General features: G+C 37.4%; 2 protein-coding genes across 2 annotated transcripts in view; one reads left to right on the top strand and one right to left on the bottom strand.

Annotated features, from left to right (window-relative positions):
• The window catches only part of LOC134818887 (mitochondrial substrate carrier family protein S-like), a 111,541-nt gene extending 93,518 nt beyond the window's left edge, over positions 1–18,023 (top strand). Inside the window, exons 4-10 of the mRNA XM_063828590.1 lie at positions 15,173–15,244; positions 15,403–15,530; positions 15,734–15,837; positions 16,020–16,146; positions 16,320–16,440; positions 17,041–17,149; positions 17,290–18,023. Of these exons, the coding sequence (XP_063684660.1) occupies positions 15,173–15,244; positions 15,403–15,530; positions 15,734–15,837; positions 16,020–16,146; positions 16,320–16,440; positions 17,041–17,149; positions 17,290–17,417 (789 nt within the window). The 3' untranslated portion in view covers positions 17,418–18,023. The remainder of the gene's footprint in view (positions 1–15,172; positions 15,245–15,402; positions 15,531–15,733; positions 15,838–16,019; positions 16,147–16,319; positions 16,441–17,040; positions 17,150–17,289) is intronic.
• A 134-nt stretch (positions 18,024–18,157) lies between these two features.
• Positions 18,158–20,678, bottom strand: LOC134818886 (uncharacterized). Its single transcript, XM_063828589.1, has 5 exons — positions 20,362–20,678; positions 19,951–20,084; positions 19,391–19,573; positions 18,757–18,882; positions 18,158–18,632 (listed from the first exon to the last, which is right to left on the bottom strand). Exons 1-5 carry the CDS (start codon positions 20,543–20,545, stop codon positions 18,387–18,389), a joined length of 873 nt encoding a protein of 290 aa, XP_063684659.1. The 5' UTR covers positions 20,546–20,678; the 3' UTR covers positions 18,158–18,386.
• Positions 20,679–20,743: the final 65 nt, after the last annotated feature.

The raw sequence follows: 20,743 nt of genomic DNA on the forward strand, positions 1-20,743 counted from the left end.
TAAATTACGCATTGGAGCTTTATAAAATACTTGTTGAATATGTAGAATGTAGAGCGCATCACAGAGCGGGAAACATGTCATTTCGCTGTCTGCATTACAGTCACATTCCCACCCTACTCACACTTCATTTTTACTGAACTGGTTAAGGTAGTATAGTATATAAGTATATATTATAGTATGAGGAAAGCAAGTGTAATTCACTTCAAATCTTCTTCACTTAACGCATCACAACTTACATCAGGTTTTACAACAGTAAATAGTATTATATTCTGCCGTTTCGTCATTTCTTTACACCCATTCACTTTGACACTTTCAGATCACTTATCTTGATGCTAGAAACAGGTCATGTTAAGCTGGATCCACACTTGAAGCGTTTAAGATTTACATTACACTGATAAGGTATCCCCAAAAGTAACCCTGAAATGAATATCAATCAAATCAACGAGGTACCTTTTGTTTAAGCTACTTATCGATCTGAGGGTTATTATACATCTTATAACATGACGTCACGTGTTACCCCACGTGACGTCATGTTATAAGATGTGACGTCACGTGTGTAACCTCACAGACATGAAGGCCAGGTGAATAATGGTTAGAGATAGGAGAAGTTAGGAGAATAAATGTTTATTCTTGGGCTAGTGTTTTGCATAATTTATTCCCTCACTTTGGGATCGTCGGTTCCCGATCTTTTGGAAATGTAAGAATTCCTTTCTTGTTTGCAGGATGTTTAAAATAATTTAAATCCAGGCACGTAGCCAGGATTTTTCTTTGGGGGGGGGGGGGCCCTCGGCGAGCGAAGCGAGCCGACGCGTCCAACCCAGCTGAGGCGGGGGGCGCAGCCTCCCGGAAAAAATTTGAGAAATAGACGACATTTGGCATTAATGAAATTTGTAGGACAGCAATAAACTGGGATAGAATCAAGTACTCACGTAAATTTGGTAACTTCACAACAGCAATCTGCATTCTCCAATCATAATTTACGACTTACTCAGGCCTCATCGTTTTAAGATTTTGACATTTCCAACACAGCCCAGTTACCAGGCGACCATGGGGACTAGGGGATTATTTTTTTTCTGGGGTTCAATTTTTTCCAGGGGGGGGGGGGCTGCAGCCCCCCCCCTGGCTACGTGCCTGTTTAAAACATTCGCTTCACAAAATCTGATGTAATGTAAGCTGAAAATATGCAGGGAAAATATGTTCCCACCAAAGCATATTCCTTGTACTTGACATTGTTTCAATACTATGATTCATGATGATACAATGGTTAGACCGGAAAATATCATACGGATAGATCTTTATTGGATTCTTGCCAAGCTTTCCGTATCCGTCAAGCCTTAATTCATTCTAACATGATGCAGAAATGAAATCTGGAAGATTTTTAATAACATACCGACCATACTTTAATTAAAGTCTTGTGACCCGTACTATTTTCCTTTGTTAGCTTAATGATCCTCAGGTGACTTTACCAGTCTGAAAAATGCCCGGTTCCACTGGGACATGATGAAACTCGAGCAAGTGATACACGTATGATAGACACGTACCTGATTTTATTCAGACCGACCGAATAAATTGTATCATTGAAAATAGACTTCGGAGTTCGGACCCTTCATTAAAATCGGAAACTGCAATACTGTAACATAGAATATGGAATTGACGATAATATTTTCTGCACGTAAAGGGCTTCTGCAGACTTTAATGTTTATAAACATCATTATAAAATTAGACTTTCTCTATCATTTATTTACATCTTAGGTAATAGGTTTAGTTACTTTAGCGCAGAAATCTCTTGCTTCTAACATGCACTATTCGATTACCCTACTCTGGCCTCTCTGAGAGTACGAGTTGAAAGAAGGGAGTATTTTGTGAGAACTTTGAGAACTTTCAAAATGGACGATCCAATAAAACTCTTTCAAGAATTCTATCCACTTGGCAGTTTGATTTAACTCGGAGAATGGAAATAAAATAACGTAAGGACTGTTTAATGTCTGACAAATAAATTGTCATTTCTTTTACCGAAGTCGTGGAAATTTCCAGCCGTGTAAATTAAAGCATTGGCAAATAGTAAAGATTTTTTATCATGGTTGGTGTCGTAATAACTCAATAGGGTGTTTTGATAACGATATGACGTAATTACGGCTCAAGTGATTTTATCTATTATGGTGTTATTTTATGTAGTATCTAAGCCCTGAGGTAATCATGCACTTCACATTTTGGGAGGATAACTTATTTTTTTTTTTTAATACTTTCAACACTACTATATAACAAATAAATTTGAGGTATGACAAATGGAAAGCCCGCTGAGGATACGAAAGGCGGTGAAGATACGAAAGGCGGTGAAGATAATGAGTCACAAATGTCAGACGTTGAATCAGAGACTACATCAGAAACTTCAAACACCTCTCCGCTTCACTATGCTCTCATTGCTAATGGTCAGTGTTCATCATGTTTTGATATTAAAGCAGAAGATAAAGCATTGTCTTGCTGGGAATGCGATAGTTCATTTCATGCTGTTTGTATTAAAGAAGATGGTACTGAAAAAGATGGGAAAGACATAATCTGCTCATCTTCATTCTTTAACACCTTTATTAGGGCTTCCAACAAGGAGGGTGTTTTCGCTAAGAGGCATGGTAACTTTACATATGTGTGCAATGTTTGTAAAGTTAATAAAGGAAAGAAAAAAGCTGCTAATAAATCAGATAAGTTTACTCTTTTGGACAACGCAGACTCTGAACAGGTTGTATCGGGTGGTATGGACAGTGATCAGTTCAGAAGTGAAATGAAAGATTTCAAAGTTGATATCCTTAAAAGTGTTCATGATGCTATTGATGCTAAGCTTGGTCCATCAGGGCCCCAAAGTTCTAACTCTCAAAAATTCCTTATGTCCGATCTATTTACTAACAAGTCGCAGGAAAGACAGCAGGAGGTATTCCAGGCATCTACCATGGGCAGTCCTCCACAGATGCAGCAATTGGCACCTCGTTCTAGGATCCAGTCCAAGAGTTCAGTGCTTATATTATCTCCCCCTGAAGATGTCACAGCTGAGTCCGCTGAGTCCGTTTGCAATAATGTATGTGAGAAATTGTCATCAGTACAAACGGACTTTGTAAAGGTTAACAAATCCAATAACTCTATCGCTATTGGTTTTCCTGATTCAGAGGCAAGGCAAAATGCTACTCAGTTGATTGATGAAGATTCTTCAAAGGGATATACTTTGCGTGAAGCAAAGAAGATGTATCCAAAGTTAACAATAGAGAACGTCCATAGGGACGATGCCTTCCGCAGACTTACAGCAGACGATGATGATAAACTAAGAGATAAGTGCAGATCGCTACTGAAACCGTCCATCTTGGCCAAAAATGACGGAGTACGCAAGCTTGTGGATGCTGGTCACAAATTGGAGGTTGTGTACATGTCACGTTTTACTGAAAATAGCAAGTATTTCACATTTGCACTTAAAGTCTCTCCTGCTATCCGATCTTGCATCATGAATGACCAAGGAAGAGCTCTTTATTTTGGAAATACCTGCCATCCTGTGTCCGATCGAGTTCATGTTGTTTCTTGTTACCATTGTCAAGGAATTGGTCACACTTCTACAAACTGTCCTACCAAGGTTGATGATCCAACTTGCTTCCGCTGCTCAGGAAACCACCTGTCTAAAGATTGCAGTAACAAGTCCAAAGTGAAGCAAAGTGCTGTGCCAGGTGCAAAAACTCGATGAATCCCAGTGATAAAGCACAGCACAAGTCCCATAATGCAGCATCAATGGAGTGTCCAATCATTGCCAGAGAGATACAGAGGCTAATGATGAATACAGAATATGACTCAAAAAACATGATGTGACACCAGGACACCATCACAGTCCACCCCATGCTCTGAAAATGGCAACCTTTAATGCAAGATCCATTTGCAACAAAACGGTATCTGTACTAGAGCTACTGAGAGAAGAGAACGTGGATATATGCTTCCTGACAGAGACTTGGCTGAGAGTTGATGATAAGGCCAAAATCGCTGAGGTGAAAGACCACAAATATGATATTATTAGTGCTCCAAGACGTGGGAGGGGTGGCGGTGTTGCCTTCATCTATGACCCAAAGGTTGTCTCCCTGACAAGAAACAGTGTGAAGTTTAGTTCCTTTGAGGTTTTGGAAACTGTCTTCAGAGCAAAATCTCACTTGATCAGATTTTGTGTCCTTTATCGATCAACTCAAGTTTCTTCTCATAAGAAATATCAAGAAACCCGAAAGAAATTGTTTCTTGAACAGTTTTCTGATTACATGGATACCTTGATAACTAAATCTGGTATTCCTATATTAGCAGGGGATTTCAACTTTCATGTAAGGGATCCAGACTATTGGGCTAAACAATTCATGGCACTCTGTCATTCAAAAGGCTTGAAGCAGCATGTTTCCTCACCAACACACATCTCTGGCGGCACACTGGACCTAGTGCTAACATTGGAATCACCGGCTGACAACTTAAACATCACAGAGCTTGAAATTGTGGAAGACACGGGCACAACGTCAGATCACTTCCTGGTTAAGTTTAGTGCACCCGAGATTGATGTGTCATCAAAGCAGCCAAGTAAGGAACAAAAAACAGTTCGTGAGTTTAGCAAAATTGATATTGATGCTTTCAAAGCTGAAATTGTACTCCACATGCCATCTCCATCCCAGCTAACTAGTTTAAATGACGCAGTCGACAAATACGATTCTGTTATATCCTCAGTTCTTAATAAGCATGCACCAGCTAAGAACATCTATTTTATACCTGGTCGTAGTGACTGGTGGAATGAAAACTGCAATGATGCCCGTAAAAAGCGCAGAGCTGCTGAAAGACTCTGGAAGAAGCATAAAGGTATGGCTGATGCACAAGATTATAGAGAAATCTACAGGGAAGCTTGTGTAGATACTACCTTAATCATCTCTAGAGAACGGAATCGCTATTATGAGAAACGACTTACAGATACTAAAGGAGATCCAAAAGCTACATACAGAATTATAAATAACCTTCTGTATAAAGATCTTTCTCGGAAGTCCCCTTCTGGGCCTACGCATCAAGCAGTTGCAGAAAGTCTCAAAAACTACTTTGACGATAAAGTAAAGAAGATTTATGGGTCTATCTCAGAGGAAAACCTGTCCAGTGCTGATAGTCAATCTGAAGACAAACCTTGTGTAAAAGAGTTAGAGATGCCTAATGATACACATAGTTCTCTACCATGCTCTGCTACAGCTTTCAGATTAGTTACTCGATCAGAGGTTCTTTCCCTGATTACTAAGACGATGAATAATAAGTCGTGTGAACTCGATCCTCTTCCAACATGGCTCCTCAAGCACTGTCTCGATGAATTGCTCCCTCATATCACCCTCATAGTTAACCTATCCCTCCAAGAGGGCTATTTTCCACATGCTCTGAAGTCTGCTATAGTACGACCAGTCCTAAAGAAAGCCTCTCTAGATGCAGACGACTTGAAAAGCTATAGACCTGTGAGTAACCTCAGTTTTATTTCCAAGGTTATAGAAAAGTGTGCCCACTCACAGATTTCCGAGTACCTAAATAAGAACAATCTTTTCGCAGCAAATCAATCAGGTTACCGGAAAAACATGAGCTGTGAAACTGCAGTGCTCAAGGTACATAATGATATACTCCTCCAAGTTGACAAGAAGAGTCATACTGTTCTTCTTCTTCTTGACTTGTCAGCTGCATTTGATACCATCAATCACAAAAGACTTTTGAGACGACTCGAACATAGCTATGGATTTAGTGGTATTATTCTTCAATGGGTTGCAAGCTACCTGTCAAATCGATCCTTTATCGTTGGTGTTAAGGGTGAATATTCCTCTCTCTGTGACCTCGAGATTGGAGTTCCTCAGGGCTCAATTCTTGGTCCTATATTTTTCATCCTTTACACTAAACAGCTACAAGATATTGCAAGTATGCATGGTCTCCAAATCCATCTATATGCTGATGATACTCAGATATACTTCTCATTTGATCCTAAAAAAGACATGGCCATTGAATCTATGAAGAGCAAATTGAAAGAATGTTTCGAGCACATCAAATCATGGATGAGTGAGAACTACCTGAAACTCAACGACAATAAAAGTGAGATAATCGAGATCTCTACAAACTCCAAAGCCCCAAAACAAGTTGAATTCAATCTTGACAGCATATGCTCCATTAAACCTACCAAGTCAGCAAAGAATCTGGGATTCATTTTTGACAACCATCTCAATTTAGAGGCACAGATCAACAACGTTGTCAGAGTTTGCTATGTAAATCAGCGAAATCTTGGCAGAATAGGTTCCAAACTGAGTAAGGAGCTCAAAATCCAAATGGTACACGCTTCAATTCATTCCATTCTGGACAATGGAAATGCTACTTATGGTGCCCTTTCTGAAAGACTTCTCCAGAAACTTCAAAAAGTGCAGAATACTGCTGTGAGATTCATATTCGGACTTCACGGGAAGTTGAGACAGGAGCCCATCACACCCTATATGATTGAATTACACTTCTTACCTGTAGCAATGCGAATCAAATTCAAGATAGCGTTACTGGTTTTCAAGTGCCTAAACGATTGTGCTCCTGATTATCTAAGGACAATGGTCAAAATTAGGGACACTAGTAAACATCATGTCAGAATGGACCATGACTTCTTCCTACTGGAACGCCCTCCTTTATCAAGGCTGAGGGCTACAGCTGGTGCCCTCTCTCACACTGCTCCTAAAATCTGGAATACACTTCCCTACTCACTACGCTCCATCTCTCGACTAGATGTTTTCAAGAAGGCTCTCAAGACCCATCTATTTCATCAAGCCTATCCTGTATGTGCGAACAGTATTTTTGGTGATTCAGTAGTCATGGACGCAGGACTTTAAGATCAATCTACAATTTATAAATTTGAATTTTTGATTAGAAAAGGGACTAAGGTAAATTTATCTGCACCGCTTTGTTGGCCAGTATCAACTCCATTTTTTGGACTTTGGTCGCTTATACGGCCTAAGCGGTATACAAATAAAGCGTTATTATTATTATTATTATTATTTACTGGTCATGAAATTGAAAAGTTGCATCGTCCGTTTTGTTTCATTGCAGTCGCGACGGCGTCGGTCGTTGCCATCAACACTAACTCTTTAGTTTGCACTATGCTCTGTGTAGTACCCGATCGCTGTGTAGCACCCGATCCCCGAAAGAAAAATGATCTAGTGCCATGATAAGAGTAATTTTTGTTAGATATCAGCTAAGGGAAATTCAATGTAAAATATGCTCGCCCAGATGTGTTAGAAATAAATTTATCACTCAGTTGTGGTCACTGGTACTTACTTATTCAATCCCTTGTTGGTTTTGGGATAAACGCTACAATTAAATGCATTATCACCAAATTTAATGATTTGGCTATTGTTTATAAAGGTGAAATTAGAAATTTAATTCATCACTCGGTTGTACTTGTAGTACCAGTACTATTTTATAATGTACTCGAGCTGGATTTGGGATAGTACGATAGTTTCACGAATTGTTTATCAGGTAAAATCACGTACAGTCTGTACTGATATCTACTAGATATTATCTAGTACATCTTACTGTGGTGCAATGTGCACAGTATACATTATACATTATAGACAGCGTGCATTACAAAGTGTCATATTCTGCAGTACAAATATGTATAGATACACACACCAACAACCAACAATAAGACGTCTCATCAGTAGACCACGAGGAAACTAGTTGCCTTGTTAACGATGTAAGCGGAGTGCAGAGTTTACTACTAATGGTGGATATTATTAGATAGTTCGCACATATCAGGTGTAATGTTGAGCACATGCACAATATGCACAATGTGCACAATGTTTGTAATGTTGATCACATATCGCACTGCTACAATCTTACACGTATTACAAATTTTATCTTGGACGCGGTTATAAAAAGTCTTTGATCGTTTGCAAAAGGAATGATCGCTGAGCCCATTAGAGCTGGTAATCCTGATATGGTAAATATCCTGATGCACTGGAGTTTAAGGAATTTCTTACACTGAGACTTGATCATCACTCTATTTTCAAGTTCGGAGAAATCATCAGAAATTGTGACTGGATCAATATTGGACAGTATATTTTGTCTAAATTACACGTCTGCATTGAAAAGTCATAATAAATTATAATATGGTAATTATAACGCGGTCACATGATTATATATCATAACAATTTACATTTCTACTGCTCAATATTATCCGTCAGACACACACATTATATCCCATTAAACGGTATGTCATGATGAGGAATCAGGAATGGCCTTCTCTCGAGACAACAATATATACTAAATTTCTAAATAACAGAAAGTGTAAACAGAACGCTGCTATCTTATCTTTCTCTACAGAATTATAAAACTTGCATTATGCGCCAATTTGCTCCGTCAAAAGCAATATTCCTAAGATAGTTGTGGAACACAACAAGAAAATTGAGAATAATCTTGTGCAAGGGCCAAGGGTAGGGACCCAGATGCCGTTTCTAACCCAAATAAACTTTAAGGAGGCTTTTCATCAGTAGCCGCACTTCCTTACTCGGTTTCTGAACTGAAATTCTATGGGCTTCCAGAATGCCAGACCGAGTATTACCATCCCATCCTTCTAGAGTTCATCACAAGTAGCACCCACCTTGAAGATCTTTGACACCCAGACACACCCCATTGGCGAACAAACTTTGGATATAATCTTACATGCTCCCGAAGAAATCCCTGGTTTATGGTCTTTCTCATCGTCACCAGCGATAAAACTACCGGACCACGATGTATGGGGACTTGCCACCCCATGGAAAAATTAAAATATATCGACTCTTTTACATCGTTTTTAAATATAAAACTCCGTTACAAATTGAAATGGGATCTGGCAATACTACACCTTAGTTCAATATGACGCCTGTGCAGAACATCCAACTTCTCCAAGACAGCCTTAGGTCTCGAGACAAACAGAAAAATGTCTGGCGTCATTCCAATCCAGACCGCATATCGAATAACCATGATTAACTATTATATTAAAGACGCAATGAAACTATTGTTATTATATGTAACGTAATTATATATTTAACGTTATTGTTACAAATTAGATGTAGAAGAGATAATATTATGCTTTCAGTGTTATCGTCACTACTTTAAGTTTAACGAGATTTCTTATCAATTTACATTAATGGGACACAGCAGTTTTAAGACTGATTAGTGCATTTTTGTTTGATAAGTAGTGCTAGTCACTGCTTATCAGCTTTACTAAAGTGTTTAGTTTGTTTCATACTATACTATAATTTTCCGAGTGGAGTTGTACCCCATCCATAATTACTTACATGCTATGAATTTTGACTGATTAAATTTTGCCTTTGTTACAATATTTACGTTTGAGTTAATAAACTATGATGATTATATTATATTAATTTTACTTGATAGAGTGCTTATCTTAAAATTAAATGTTTTTAAAGGCTCTAATGATGTAGTTTTACGAAGATTTCAAGCCTTACGTTTTGTGTTTCCCTTCCTGTCCACAAGCATTATATTGTTACAAATTATCATTCCGATGACTTTTGAAATCGGTAAAACGGGCAATAGAAATGTTTTGTAAATTGAGATCACGAAATTCCTAGCTCACTTTAAATATTACATCCTTATCAAATTTTCTTTATTATTTTAACATCTTATTTTAACATCGAGTTTCTTATTGTTAAAGATCTTCTCTGGCAGCATATTCTCTGGCAGCATATTCTCTGGCAGCATATTTTCTGGCAGCATATTCTCTGGCAGCATATTCTCTGGCAGCATATTCTCTGTCAGCATATTCTCTGTCAGCATATTCTCTGGCAGCATATTCTCTGGCAGCATATTATTCTCTGGCAGCTTATTCTCTGGCAGCATATTCTCTGGCAGCATATTCTCTGGCAGCATATTCTCTGGCAGCATATTCTCTGTCAGTATATTCTCTGGCAGCATATTCTCTGGCAGCATATTCTCTGGCAGCATATTATTCTCTGGCAGCTTATTCTCTGGCAGCATATTATTCTCTGGCAGCATATTCTCTGTCAGTATATTCTCTGGCAGCATATTCTCTGGCAGCATATTCTCTGGCAGCATATTATTCTCTGGCAGCTTATTCTCTGGCAGCTTATTCTCTGTCAGTATATTCTCTGGCAGCATATTCTCTGGCAGCATATTCTCTGTCAGCATATTCTCTGGCAGCATATTCTCTGGCAGCATATTCTCTGGCAGCATATTCTCTGTCAGCATATTCTCTGGCAGCATATTCTCTGGCAGCATATTCTCCTACTTCTACAATCTACATGTTTCCCTTCAGTTCAAAAAACATTTCTAGTCTCTTTCACATCATGAGCAGATCATTATTAAATATTCGGGAAATTATGAGATTAGGTTTCAGCCTCTATATGGCCAAGATAAGGCCAAGAGGTTCCTCTGTTCAAAGTGCCCCAGACTGAGTGACTGAGTATTTTCAGGTTGAATCAGTGTTTGAGTATATGTAATTGTAAACTATGCAGATAGAGTGTAACCCTATTTAATTTCTAGAGCCCTTCGACAAGAGATCTGTCTCGTTAACATGATACCTTTAAATTGTAAAGACAGCTTATTTGAAGTTTAATCTCTCCATAAATCAAATCTGAAATGTAATGTTTTCAATCGAATGTTCTCCAAAATGAAATTATGCAAAACTTAGCTATAGCACTGGGTACACGTAAAAAGTTTCTGAATTTAAAATATATGAACGTAAGTGGCCGTATAGTGGCCATATCTAGTGGCCATATTCAGTGGCCATATACTGGTCGTATATGGGTCGTATACTGGTCGTATACTGGTCGTGTACTGGCTGTGTAGTTCACCTTTGAACAAAATCTCCCTTTGAGTTTTGAATTCCATTAGGATTTAAAAAGTTTTCGTACAACACGTACAGCTATCAGAGTTGGTACGTGGTCTGCATTTTCTGTATGCTAAGGATATCTATATTTGATGTTCGGCACATAACTTACCTAACAAATCAGTATAAAATACCTGATCTGTTGGATATTCAGTTTCATGCAGAGAAATTTCACTTTGTTTATTTAAAGGAGTATTGAATTACTGCTAAATAACCAATATTAAATGGAAAACTGCTCTGTTTTCTGAACAATAACTCTATTCACAGAGCTGCTGTGTTGACGGAATATTTCTTAAACTTGCAGGGAAAAAAATTGAATTATTTCTGGACTCTTCATTAAATATCAAACACAAAACTAATCATAGTTTCCGGAACTCGCACAGAATCAGATCACCTTGGTCTGCCAAGTCACCTAATGTCTGAGTGTGACATTACGTGTGACATTGTGTATGACATTGTGTGTGACATTGTGTGTGTGACATTGTGTGTGACATTGTATGTGACATTATGTGTGACATTGAGTGTGACATTGTGTACAAACACAAACACAATCACAAACACAAAAATGTGTTCTTGATGAAGTATCTCGAGGAGAATTAAATGGTAAAGGGTAATATTAAGTTACATATGTCTGGCCCCTATTAGGTAATTCTCAAGTATGATCACCGGTGATTATTTGGACAATTAGTAGAAATATGATGGTTCAAAATGTAAGTAATTTTCGTTCTATCTTGGTCCGGATGAGCTTCGTCGCTTTGAAGTAATCTTGGAATACGTCATTACATGTTATGTGCCTTTAAATTTCCACTGATTTTAGAGATAGCATGACGTCCTCAAAATTTAACATAATGCAGTTTACAGCGAACTTCTGTGACGTCGATCATCAGAAGATTTCATTAAATCCCATCCTTTTGAGAATTCGATACGCTATAACCGAAAGATTTATTATGAAATACGCTTGATCAACGTAAAAACATATCAAGATGTGTTTTATGTTTTAACGTTATTCTTTCACAATGGAAAAAGTTTTAGAAATAAATGCGATAGCTTATAACCTCGCCCAAGTATGCAAATGTCTTGAAAAATTTCCAGCCTTATATCGTGTCACATACAAAGGTAATAGAGAACGTAAAGTAACTTTATAGTTTGTTTATTAGTTATTCATCATTTGAAGTGCGGGGTTTACTGCCGCTTTAATGCAGTGGTAACTGCTAAACCGGAAACAATTTGGCATTGAACCAACATTTAGGGTATATGTCGGTCGCTTTTAAACATTCAATGACAACTCACTATGAACTTGTTTGCCCATGTGAAAATATTCGTACGTGATTTTTTGGTCATGTCGATAAATAAGATAACCATATAATTAAAGAAATAACTGTTTCTTCTTTTGGAGCGGCTTTGAACACACCCCACTATCATAGGGAGCACAGTAATGCTGTTTTCAAGTACAATCTCGCCTTATTCAGACAAAATTTAAATTTCTAGGTGTGAAAAATAATTGTAGGATCATGCACATAACTGCAAAAATGTTTCATCAATTAGCCGATTAGGTGCAGGTTAGCCGAGCCCGGACCATGAAGTCATAGAGGTGAGACCGTATTCTTCGTTGGCCTTGGTCACGAACAAGAAACCTCACCATTATCTAAATATAGATGTTCCGACTTCCGCATCTCTGTTCAATATTGTATCCAAATGCAATTGTAAACTATCTTGCTTTGGTAAAATGTCCAATCAATTGTCAGTGCTGTAGTATGACTTGATTTGTTTTACCGAACAGTTTAGATATCAGGTTCACCCTTGATTGTTTCTCCGGAAATCAGACATCTCAGATCACCTTATTATCAGATTTTAAGACACTAACAAGATGAAGTTGCCCAGCATTGATTTTATTATTATTATTTATGAGCGGATAAGTTGATATAATTTCCTGGAAAATTCTTTGTTACACCCAGAAACAATATTACAGTTATGACTTAAGCACTGCGGGATTATAAGTCTACTTGCAAGTTGATTTGATGAGGTTTAGTTAGAGTGACTGGGTCATCATATGACACGTGTATACTTTATACCGCTCGAAAGGGTATTTCTGGAATTTCTGGATTCAGAGGAGCATTGTAAAAAGGTCTGCAGGAATTTTCTCGGGAAATATCAAATATTGTTTGCAGATTCGGGAAGAAACCAGAGGTTTTCAAAGGCCTGAAGCTTTGACTGAGAACGAGATTTTATTATTGGTTTGGAAAGATGTATTCTTTATTGGTATGTCATTTTGGGTTCCTCCATGCACTGATGATGATGTAATATGTTGAAATATTTTCCATGATGCTTTCCACGTTTAAACTTAGTACAGTATACAACTTTACTGATTATTATGATACTAATATTTCATGTTTTATTCCCGGACGGCTCTAGCTAAACTCAAACTAATTTCACAAAGTATTTTCCACAATTCTCGGCACCTTGACTTCATACCATTTAGTAATATGGCCTCCCTCACGAATTCATTCTCAGAAACCTTAAGTAACTACCTTCACCTTTCACCGTCCTAACACTACCTTAACATCAACCAATCACAATTGAGAAACACGACTCACATGACACTACTTTCACCTCCATAGCCGTCCGTGGCTACAATTGTAAATATGTCTGACTTATCCGATTTGTAAGATACAAATGAACTTGATTTTAGTTCCCATATTCTAAAAAAACCTTTGCTGACTGTATCTTTTAAGAAATCGAACTAATATAACGCGTTTCACTTTGAATCAGACGTCTAAATAAGTACCTGACTAGTCCTCAAGATCCCGGTTAACACCAACCTCTACACATATAAAGATATAAATATATGAAGATCAAAGGTTGAAAAAGCCACATATTAAACGGCCGTATGTGATTTACAAGCATTCTTTGTACCAAATATTTAGATAATGTTTACTTAGATTACTTAGATAAACAGTAACTAAGAGTTGCTGCGTCCAATCAGGGGCTTTCCCACTGTGTAATATTCTTTTCCTTAGAATGTGACAACAAAATATTAGAAAAGGTATTTTCCTCTTCTAACCAAAACTTGAATCAATTCGATGAATAGGGTAGACTTGTTGGACATTTTGTTTCCTGTAATTACTTTAAAGCAGACGGGGCGGCGCCACCATATGAATTACATCACTTTTAACGTAGTTAGAGTTTCACTGGAAGTGAATAATGTTAAGCGTTCATGTTAATTTGGATATATTATAAGATCATTTTTCGTCTGTTTACCGAATATGGATTGCATATCAGCATATCAAAGAGCTTTTCCCTTTCTTTTTTTTCGAACCAACAAAGTGAAACATAGCGACCTCTGATGTGAAGTCATTAGTTAAAATGATTATTAGAACTTTAGAAATTACATATCTACTCGGTCTCTAAGAATTACTGATGCGGTTTTTCCGGACACAACTCGGGCGAAAGTTCATTAGATTTGGGATGGGAATAATTACTCTGAATTCGGGTAATGAAAGAGGTGATGAAATTACGATTCGTGTGTGACTTGAATTATCCAAGATTTCGTAAGGCTGAGCGTGGGTTTTTAACATTGTAGTGTTCAGTATGGAGCTCATCACTGAACACTATGTTGAATTACTCTGGCAACGATTTCTACCGTACGTGTTCTTTTGTTTCCGTACTATTGATACGGCCGGCATACTTGCACTCATACTGTTATGACTTGAGAGGCTTTTGTTACCAGATTAATTGATATGCAGTATTTATTATTAGACAGACGCCATCTACTAATTACTATGCGATGATATGATTAACAATGTTTATTCTAATAGTTGTAAGAATGTCGCCCCCTGAAATACCATGAAAGTATCATTTCTGCATATCGAATGAGTAGGCGTGTTTACCTACTATATACTTATATAGAAATATAGTTACAAAAGTTTCACGATAAATGGACTGCGCTAAGATAAATTTGTTGAACAAAGTTTTGTAAAAGCACTCACTGTAGCCGATTTGCGCGCGTCGCGGGCGCAAAACAATATAATGTACACTCACAGATGTCTTAAAATAACAGCCATCACCTTGAACTCTCCAATTTCACATGATTTTATCACATCCTCCTAACATAATTTATTCTAAATACACACCCCTAATAATCAATGCAGGTCGAGCCAAAAATATACGTAAACTTAAGTTCGCTCATCGTATTAGTTAAAAATTAAACCAATATTGCGGTTTTTATTGGTTTTTGCACTGTGAGTTGTGACCCTGCTTTAATCTTACTTTCGGTTTTAGGTCAGACTTCAGACATCCCAGAGATACAATGGGTTCACTCACTGTATTACAAAGATTATCACGGAGGAAGGGGTGAGTTTTCAATATCTTATCAATTATTTCCGGGTTTTTAAAATATCACTTCTGATCAACATCCACAAGTTTATTTCACAAGTCCTATAGCTAAAAAATACCACCATTTACTCATTAATCATTGTACGACTTATATTGTACGACAATTTCTCCTTCAGGTTCGGACATTGTACAAGGGTATGTTGGCTCCGATGGCCAGTGTCAGTGCAATGAACGCTGTTTTCTTTGGGTGTTACACTGGGGTACTATCATATGTTGACACGGACATGGAGACTCCTAAAATATCGTAAGTTTCAGTTTCATTGAAATCCAGGATTATAATTGACTTTGGGCCGTTTCGGTTAGTCAGATTAGCTTTAAATCGTACGAGAAAATCCGTGGATTGAGTATAGTAACTTAAAAGCATTTCAATTAGAGGAACTGCTTTATGGTTAACTTGACAGTTCACATACCTTACACCTTGTTAATGTTAATTATTTGATTCCCCAGGAGTACCTACATAGCAGGATCAGTGTCTGGTCTCCTCGCGGGCTTTATCAGCGGTCCTACAGAGCTCATAAAGTGCAGACTACAAGTTGCCGGAACAAAATCAAGTAAGTTCCGTGCAAGGTACTTATCGATCTTCTGTAGCGTACTTTTTATATGCATAATAATAATTTGATAATATATGATGGTATGGTTCAATTAAAATATATTTCCAACAAGGAATGACGATACTTTTTTCTTGTATATCTTCCTAACAGCGTTACTCAATTAACTGGTGAATTCTTTACAGAAAAGAAACTAGGCAACGTGGAGGTGATTAGACATATATTAAAAACGGAGGGAATCAATGGAATGAGGAGGGGTTTGGGTATAACTGTGAGCAGAGAACTTGTATCATCTGGTTTCTACTTTGCAACGTCAGTACAAGCTTTGTATAGTTGATCAACTTCAAGGAGGATTTTCTTCCTACAAGGGAATTTTTAGCATTTCTAATGGGAGGTCCTTGTACTCAAAGTACTATTAATTAAAGCATTGCTCACTATTTTTGAAGTTAAGTTATGAACATGAACTTATTCTACTCATGTTTCAGGTACGAATGGATGATACAGTGGTTTAGAGGCCCTAACAAAAGAATAGACGAGCTGACTTCTATGCACATGGTTCTAGCCGGGGGAATAAGTGGAATGTTGTCCTGGGGTATCAACTATCCGGTACGTAACACTAAAAATACACAAAATAGATGATTTTTTTCCCTACTCTTGCCGAAGGCAAAAAGATCGTAGGGAATAAGTAATCGGGTTTGGATATATGAGGTGGCCCGATGGACCTGCGATGATGACAAAAGTCTACTCCTTCGCAATATAGACCACTCCCCTATAATTATGTGTATAGGAAGCGTCTGTTATGCTGTGCGCGACGCTAGCCATGAGTTAATTAATTACAGTGAAATTCCTCCTTCGCAAAGTTATTTTCCGCGGTTTTCTGGATTCATTTATTGTTGATGCGCAGCGCTGCGTTGGTCAAATAAATCGTCAATTTTTGCCATGCACGAATCCCACTCATTTATACTTTTATAAAAAACATAGTATGTAAATTGTAAATATGGTGCACTTTTTCCAGTCATACTTTTCACTCTAAAGAATCAATGAGTTAATGGTACAAGTACATCGTAGGGAAAATTGATCGTGCGTGGTTTAACCGCGGCGAAATTCTTGTTAAAAATGGCAATTTGGTATTATCATCAATGGAAAATATGATTTGCCCTTGACCAGCAACTTGATGACTCTTGATCTTAACACACTACATTTCAGATAGACGTAGTTAAGAGTAGGATACAGATTGATGGAATGAACGGGCCCAGAGAGTATACCAGCTCTTACGCTTGTTTCAAGTGCATGAAAGCCAAGACTGGATGGGCTGGTATGTGACTTTTCAGTCCTGAATAAAAGCCAGGATCTCACAACATTTACTACTGTTCCAGCTTGTTTTGACTTTCGCTGTAAAGAAATATTGTAGCCTCCCAAAAACTAATCTACTAATTTACCTTAACATTTAATCAGGACTGTACAGAGGAGTATCAGCTACCTTGATGAGAGCTTTCCCAACCAATGCGGCTATGTTACCCGCCTACAGTATTTCCCTACAATTCCTCATGAAACTGAAGGGCGAGCGAGAGCTGTTGTACTGACAAAGTGATTTAGTGAGTGGTGTGATGACGTCACAGTGGTATGGTGACGTCATAGTAGTATGATGACGTCACAGTGGTATGATGACGTAATACCAAACAATGTGACGTGATGACGTAAGGCGGTTTCAGTCTTGTCAGATATTACTCCGGTATGGGACTTAAAGAAGGGATGTATTTTGTAGAAAGCCTAGGAAATGGTATGTGAACGATAATGGAAGCTCGTTATTTTGTGCTTGTCTAACTGTATGGAAAATAGGATCTAGGTCCTATCTAGATAGTATCTATATTCTAGATACTATCTGGATACTGTCTAGTAGGTAGGTTATGCGTGTATTTGTGACAGAGATATTATTTTACCATTTACCTGATAATCGTTCAATAGAAACAAAACGGTAGCCATCGTAATTTGTCGGATGATTTTTAAAGAGTATTTTTTTGTATGTTATTCTCAGAACAGATAATTTTGACCAGAGGCGATTTAAACAAATTTAATTTTTGAAGGGTTGGAACTATTTTCAGCGGTTTAATTTATATATGTGAGTGTATCGCCATGTTGAAGATCTTTTCCATGCGTTTAAGATCATTTTTATTTTTTAACTTTAAAAAGATTATATATCACTGTGTACCCCTTGAATCGAAATTGACTGCAAAACCCGCTTTGAATATAAATGACATTTCGTTATGCGTCTGAGCAAGTCATCATTGGTGTCCTTACATGAGAAACAAGAAAATTAATCAAATAACAACTGGAAATAAATAAATGAATAAAATATATACAAAATCAGGTATTATCAAGTCTTGAGTGGACACTGTAATTCAATAGTCCCTCCAGATCTCTCGATAACAACAGCTCTACTGTGGGAACTAGAAAAGCGAGCACAGCTGCACTTTCGAAACCATTCCAAATCACCATGGCAACACATCCCCTCCTCACCACCATCATGATAACAAACTGTAGTACCGTAAGGTTCACATGTACTTTGCAGGGTCTAAAACACAGTTAGATGATCCTATCCCGCTATCAACCGACGAGTAGTTCTCAACTACAGGTGGAAGAGTAAAACTAGCGGAGCTGGGTTTTGAGCTAGCTACGTCCAGAGTTTTAGGGTTTATTGACGGTATTATTTTGTGTGGGTTGAGTTTAGCCATGGGTAGGGAGACGTCTTGGTGTGGACGTAGGGCGTTGCAGTCCAAGACTAGAGCGTAGGACATCGGCTGAAAATAAGTCAATGATTAATCATATTAGGATGCTATGAAACGATTCTTGTCTGGTGGCAATTGGATATTATCATCAATTATAATTAATGTATTGGTGTTGCACTTGCAATAAACAAACTACCTCAGCCTTAGATTCTACTGGTATCCCATCAAGGGCAGGGTTCCTCCACAGCTTGTGTCCACCAGACGTGTTAGTGGCAAAAGTCTTCGTAGTCAATACTGCGTCCATAGAACTTGGAAACTGCATCTGTAATTTATAATATTAATAATTTAATTTTGTCTTTGCCTTATGATGAGTTATACTTTGTTCACTTTTAGTTTTACACATTTGCTCACATCACTCACAGTCAGCCGCTCTGACATGGTTAACCACCTTCCTTGTGTTGTTGGTTAATCATGTGAGCGGGATATAGATACCTCATTTTATTCCATTTCAAATTTAAAATATCAATAAAATATTATTACATAATAATAATATTATAAAAATATTATTAAAAAAATTAATAAATTTAAAAATATAAATAATATAATGTAATTGTAAAGTACACTTATCAACAAACCGTTTAACAAAACATTTACTACTTCGTCAGTTCATTTATTGTATAAATTATAAATTTCGGTCTTCCAACTTTTCAAGATTTGAACAATATATTGAACAAAAATTAGTAAACCGATGCTATTCACTAACCAATATTTATATGGGTAGGTAAATATATAAATCAAACCGAGGAAATGTAAACAACATAAACAGTAACCTTAACTAAGGAGCGCCGAGAAGTGATATTAGTACTATTCTGAATCTTTTTCCTTTTAATGTTGTCCAATCTTGGTTCGGCCTCACCGAGGAACCTATTCTCCTCTTCAGCCTGCACTATCGGATAAGGGAACCGGAGGGTCATACTCAGATCACAGTCCCGTATTTGCTGGAAGACTCGTACCTAGAGCGGGATTAGATTACATATGTTTTAGAATTAACGTTATTTAAATCTAAAATATATTCGGAATTTTAGGTTAAACAGTTTGTTCTAAGATACTGTTTAACTTCAAATTCTAAACATATTGTAGATTTAAATAATGTTAATGCGTATGGAATTTCTCAGGAAAACATGACGTCGAGCGCTTGTAAGTTTAAACATGCCATACCACAAACGATTTATTTGAATTAAAGCATAAATAAACCACAACATGATTGAGGATTGTGTGGTTAATAAAATTTAGAATTTCTTAAGAAATTTAGGATTATAAATGTTGGAATAAATTAAAAAATGTGATTTCTTACATAAACAAACAGCCCAGCCCAAACATTATACATTACCTGTTCAGCCAAGATGTAAGTGTTGAGTTTGACTAGTTTGTGAACCTTCTCAATGTACCGGTGAGTCCGTCTGGCGTGGAACTCCGGGAGTCTATCCATCACCACATTTACCACCTCTTGCTCCACATTTTTATCTAGCGGAAAACATTTTTATTAGTGGTGTTAATATCTGACAAGCCGCATGTAATCTCTGGCAAAAGAGGAAATTAATTTTTTCAGCATAATCTAAGCTGCAACCTGGCCTGCCAAGAAATTTATCCTGCCATTCTATCAATCAATGAAATTAGCATCATAATCATAATTTCACATTCGAACAGTTATTGTTTTCAAACATTCTTTAATTATAAAAATTATATGACTATAATAAGTCATTCGGTTGTATCTAATTTTATAGAACGCCAAAACACAAACCTTCGTTCTCATGAAGAAGACTCTCAGTAGCAATAAGGTGGTTAACTCTACACATCCTTTTAGTCAGCAGCTTGAAGCGAGCTTCCTTCAGAGCGAGGTTCCTCCTGGCGGATTCAGTAATTGTAGGAAATTCTATTGTCGAAGATTTGACAAATTTCCCTCTCCTCCCCGATCCTCTCGACATGGTCTAAGCTAAACTGTTTCTTACACCTCAAAACTCAAATCAATCTCTACAAGTACAACAAGTCGTTGAATAGGCCAGACCGAAACTACAAGACCGTGAAAACAACATTATTTAGTGCACTGAATATGTCACGTAGAGGGCTGAAGTGCAATTCTATATCACACAGTAAAACTAACGCGACAAATGCTCGAATAATGT

This window comes from Bolinopsis microptera, chromosome 7, assembly GCF_026151205.1.
Source record: "Bolinopsis microptera isolate Bmic1 chromosome 7, MBARI_Bmic_1.0, whole genome shotgun sequence".
NCBI classification, from domain to species: domain Eukaryota; kingdom Metazoa; phylum Ctenophora; class Tentaculata; order Lobata; family Bolinopsidae; genus Bolinopsis; species Bolinopsis microptera.

Bases quoted from the DNA above. Each gene is read 5' to 3' on its own strand.
- LOC134818886 (XM_063828589.1), bottom strand. From the start codon at position 20,545: ATGTCGAGAGGATCGGGGAGGAGAGGGAAATTTGTCAAATCTTCGACA. The intron at 20,085-20,361 runs GTTTGTGTTTTG...GTTTTCCGCTAG, and splicing joins TCTTCTTCATGAGAACGAAG to ATAAAAATGTGGAGCAAGAG. The intron at 18,633-18,756 runs GTAGTTTGTTTA...ACTTATTTTCAG, and splicing joins CAGTAGAATCTAAGGCTGAG to CCGATGTCCTACGCTCTAGT.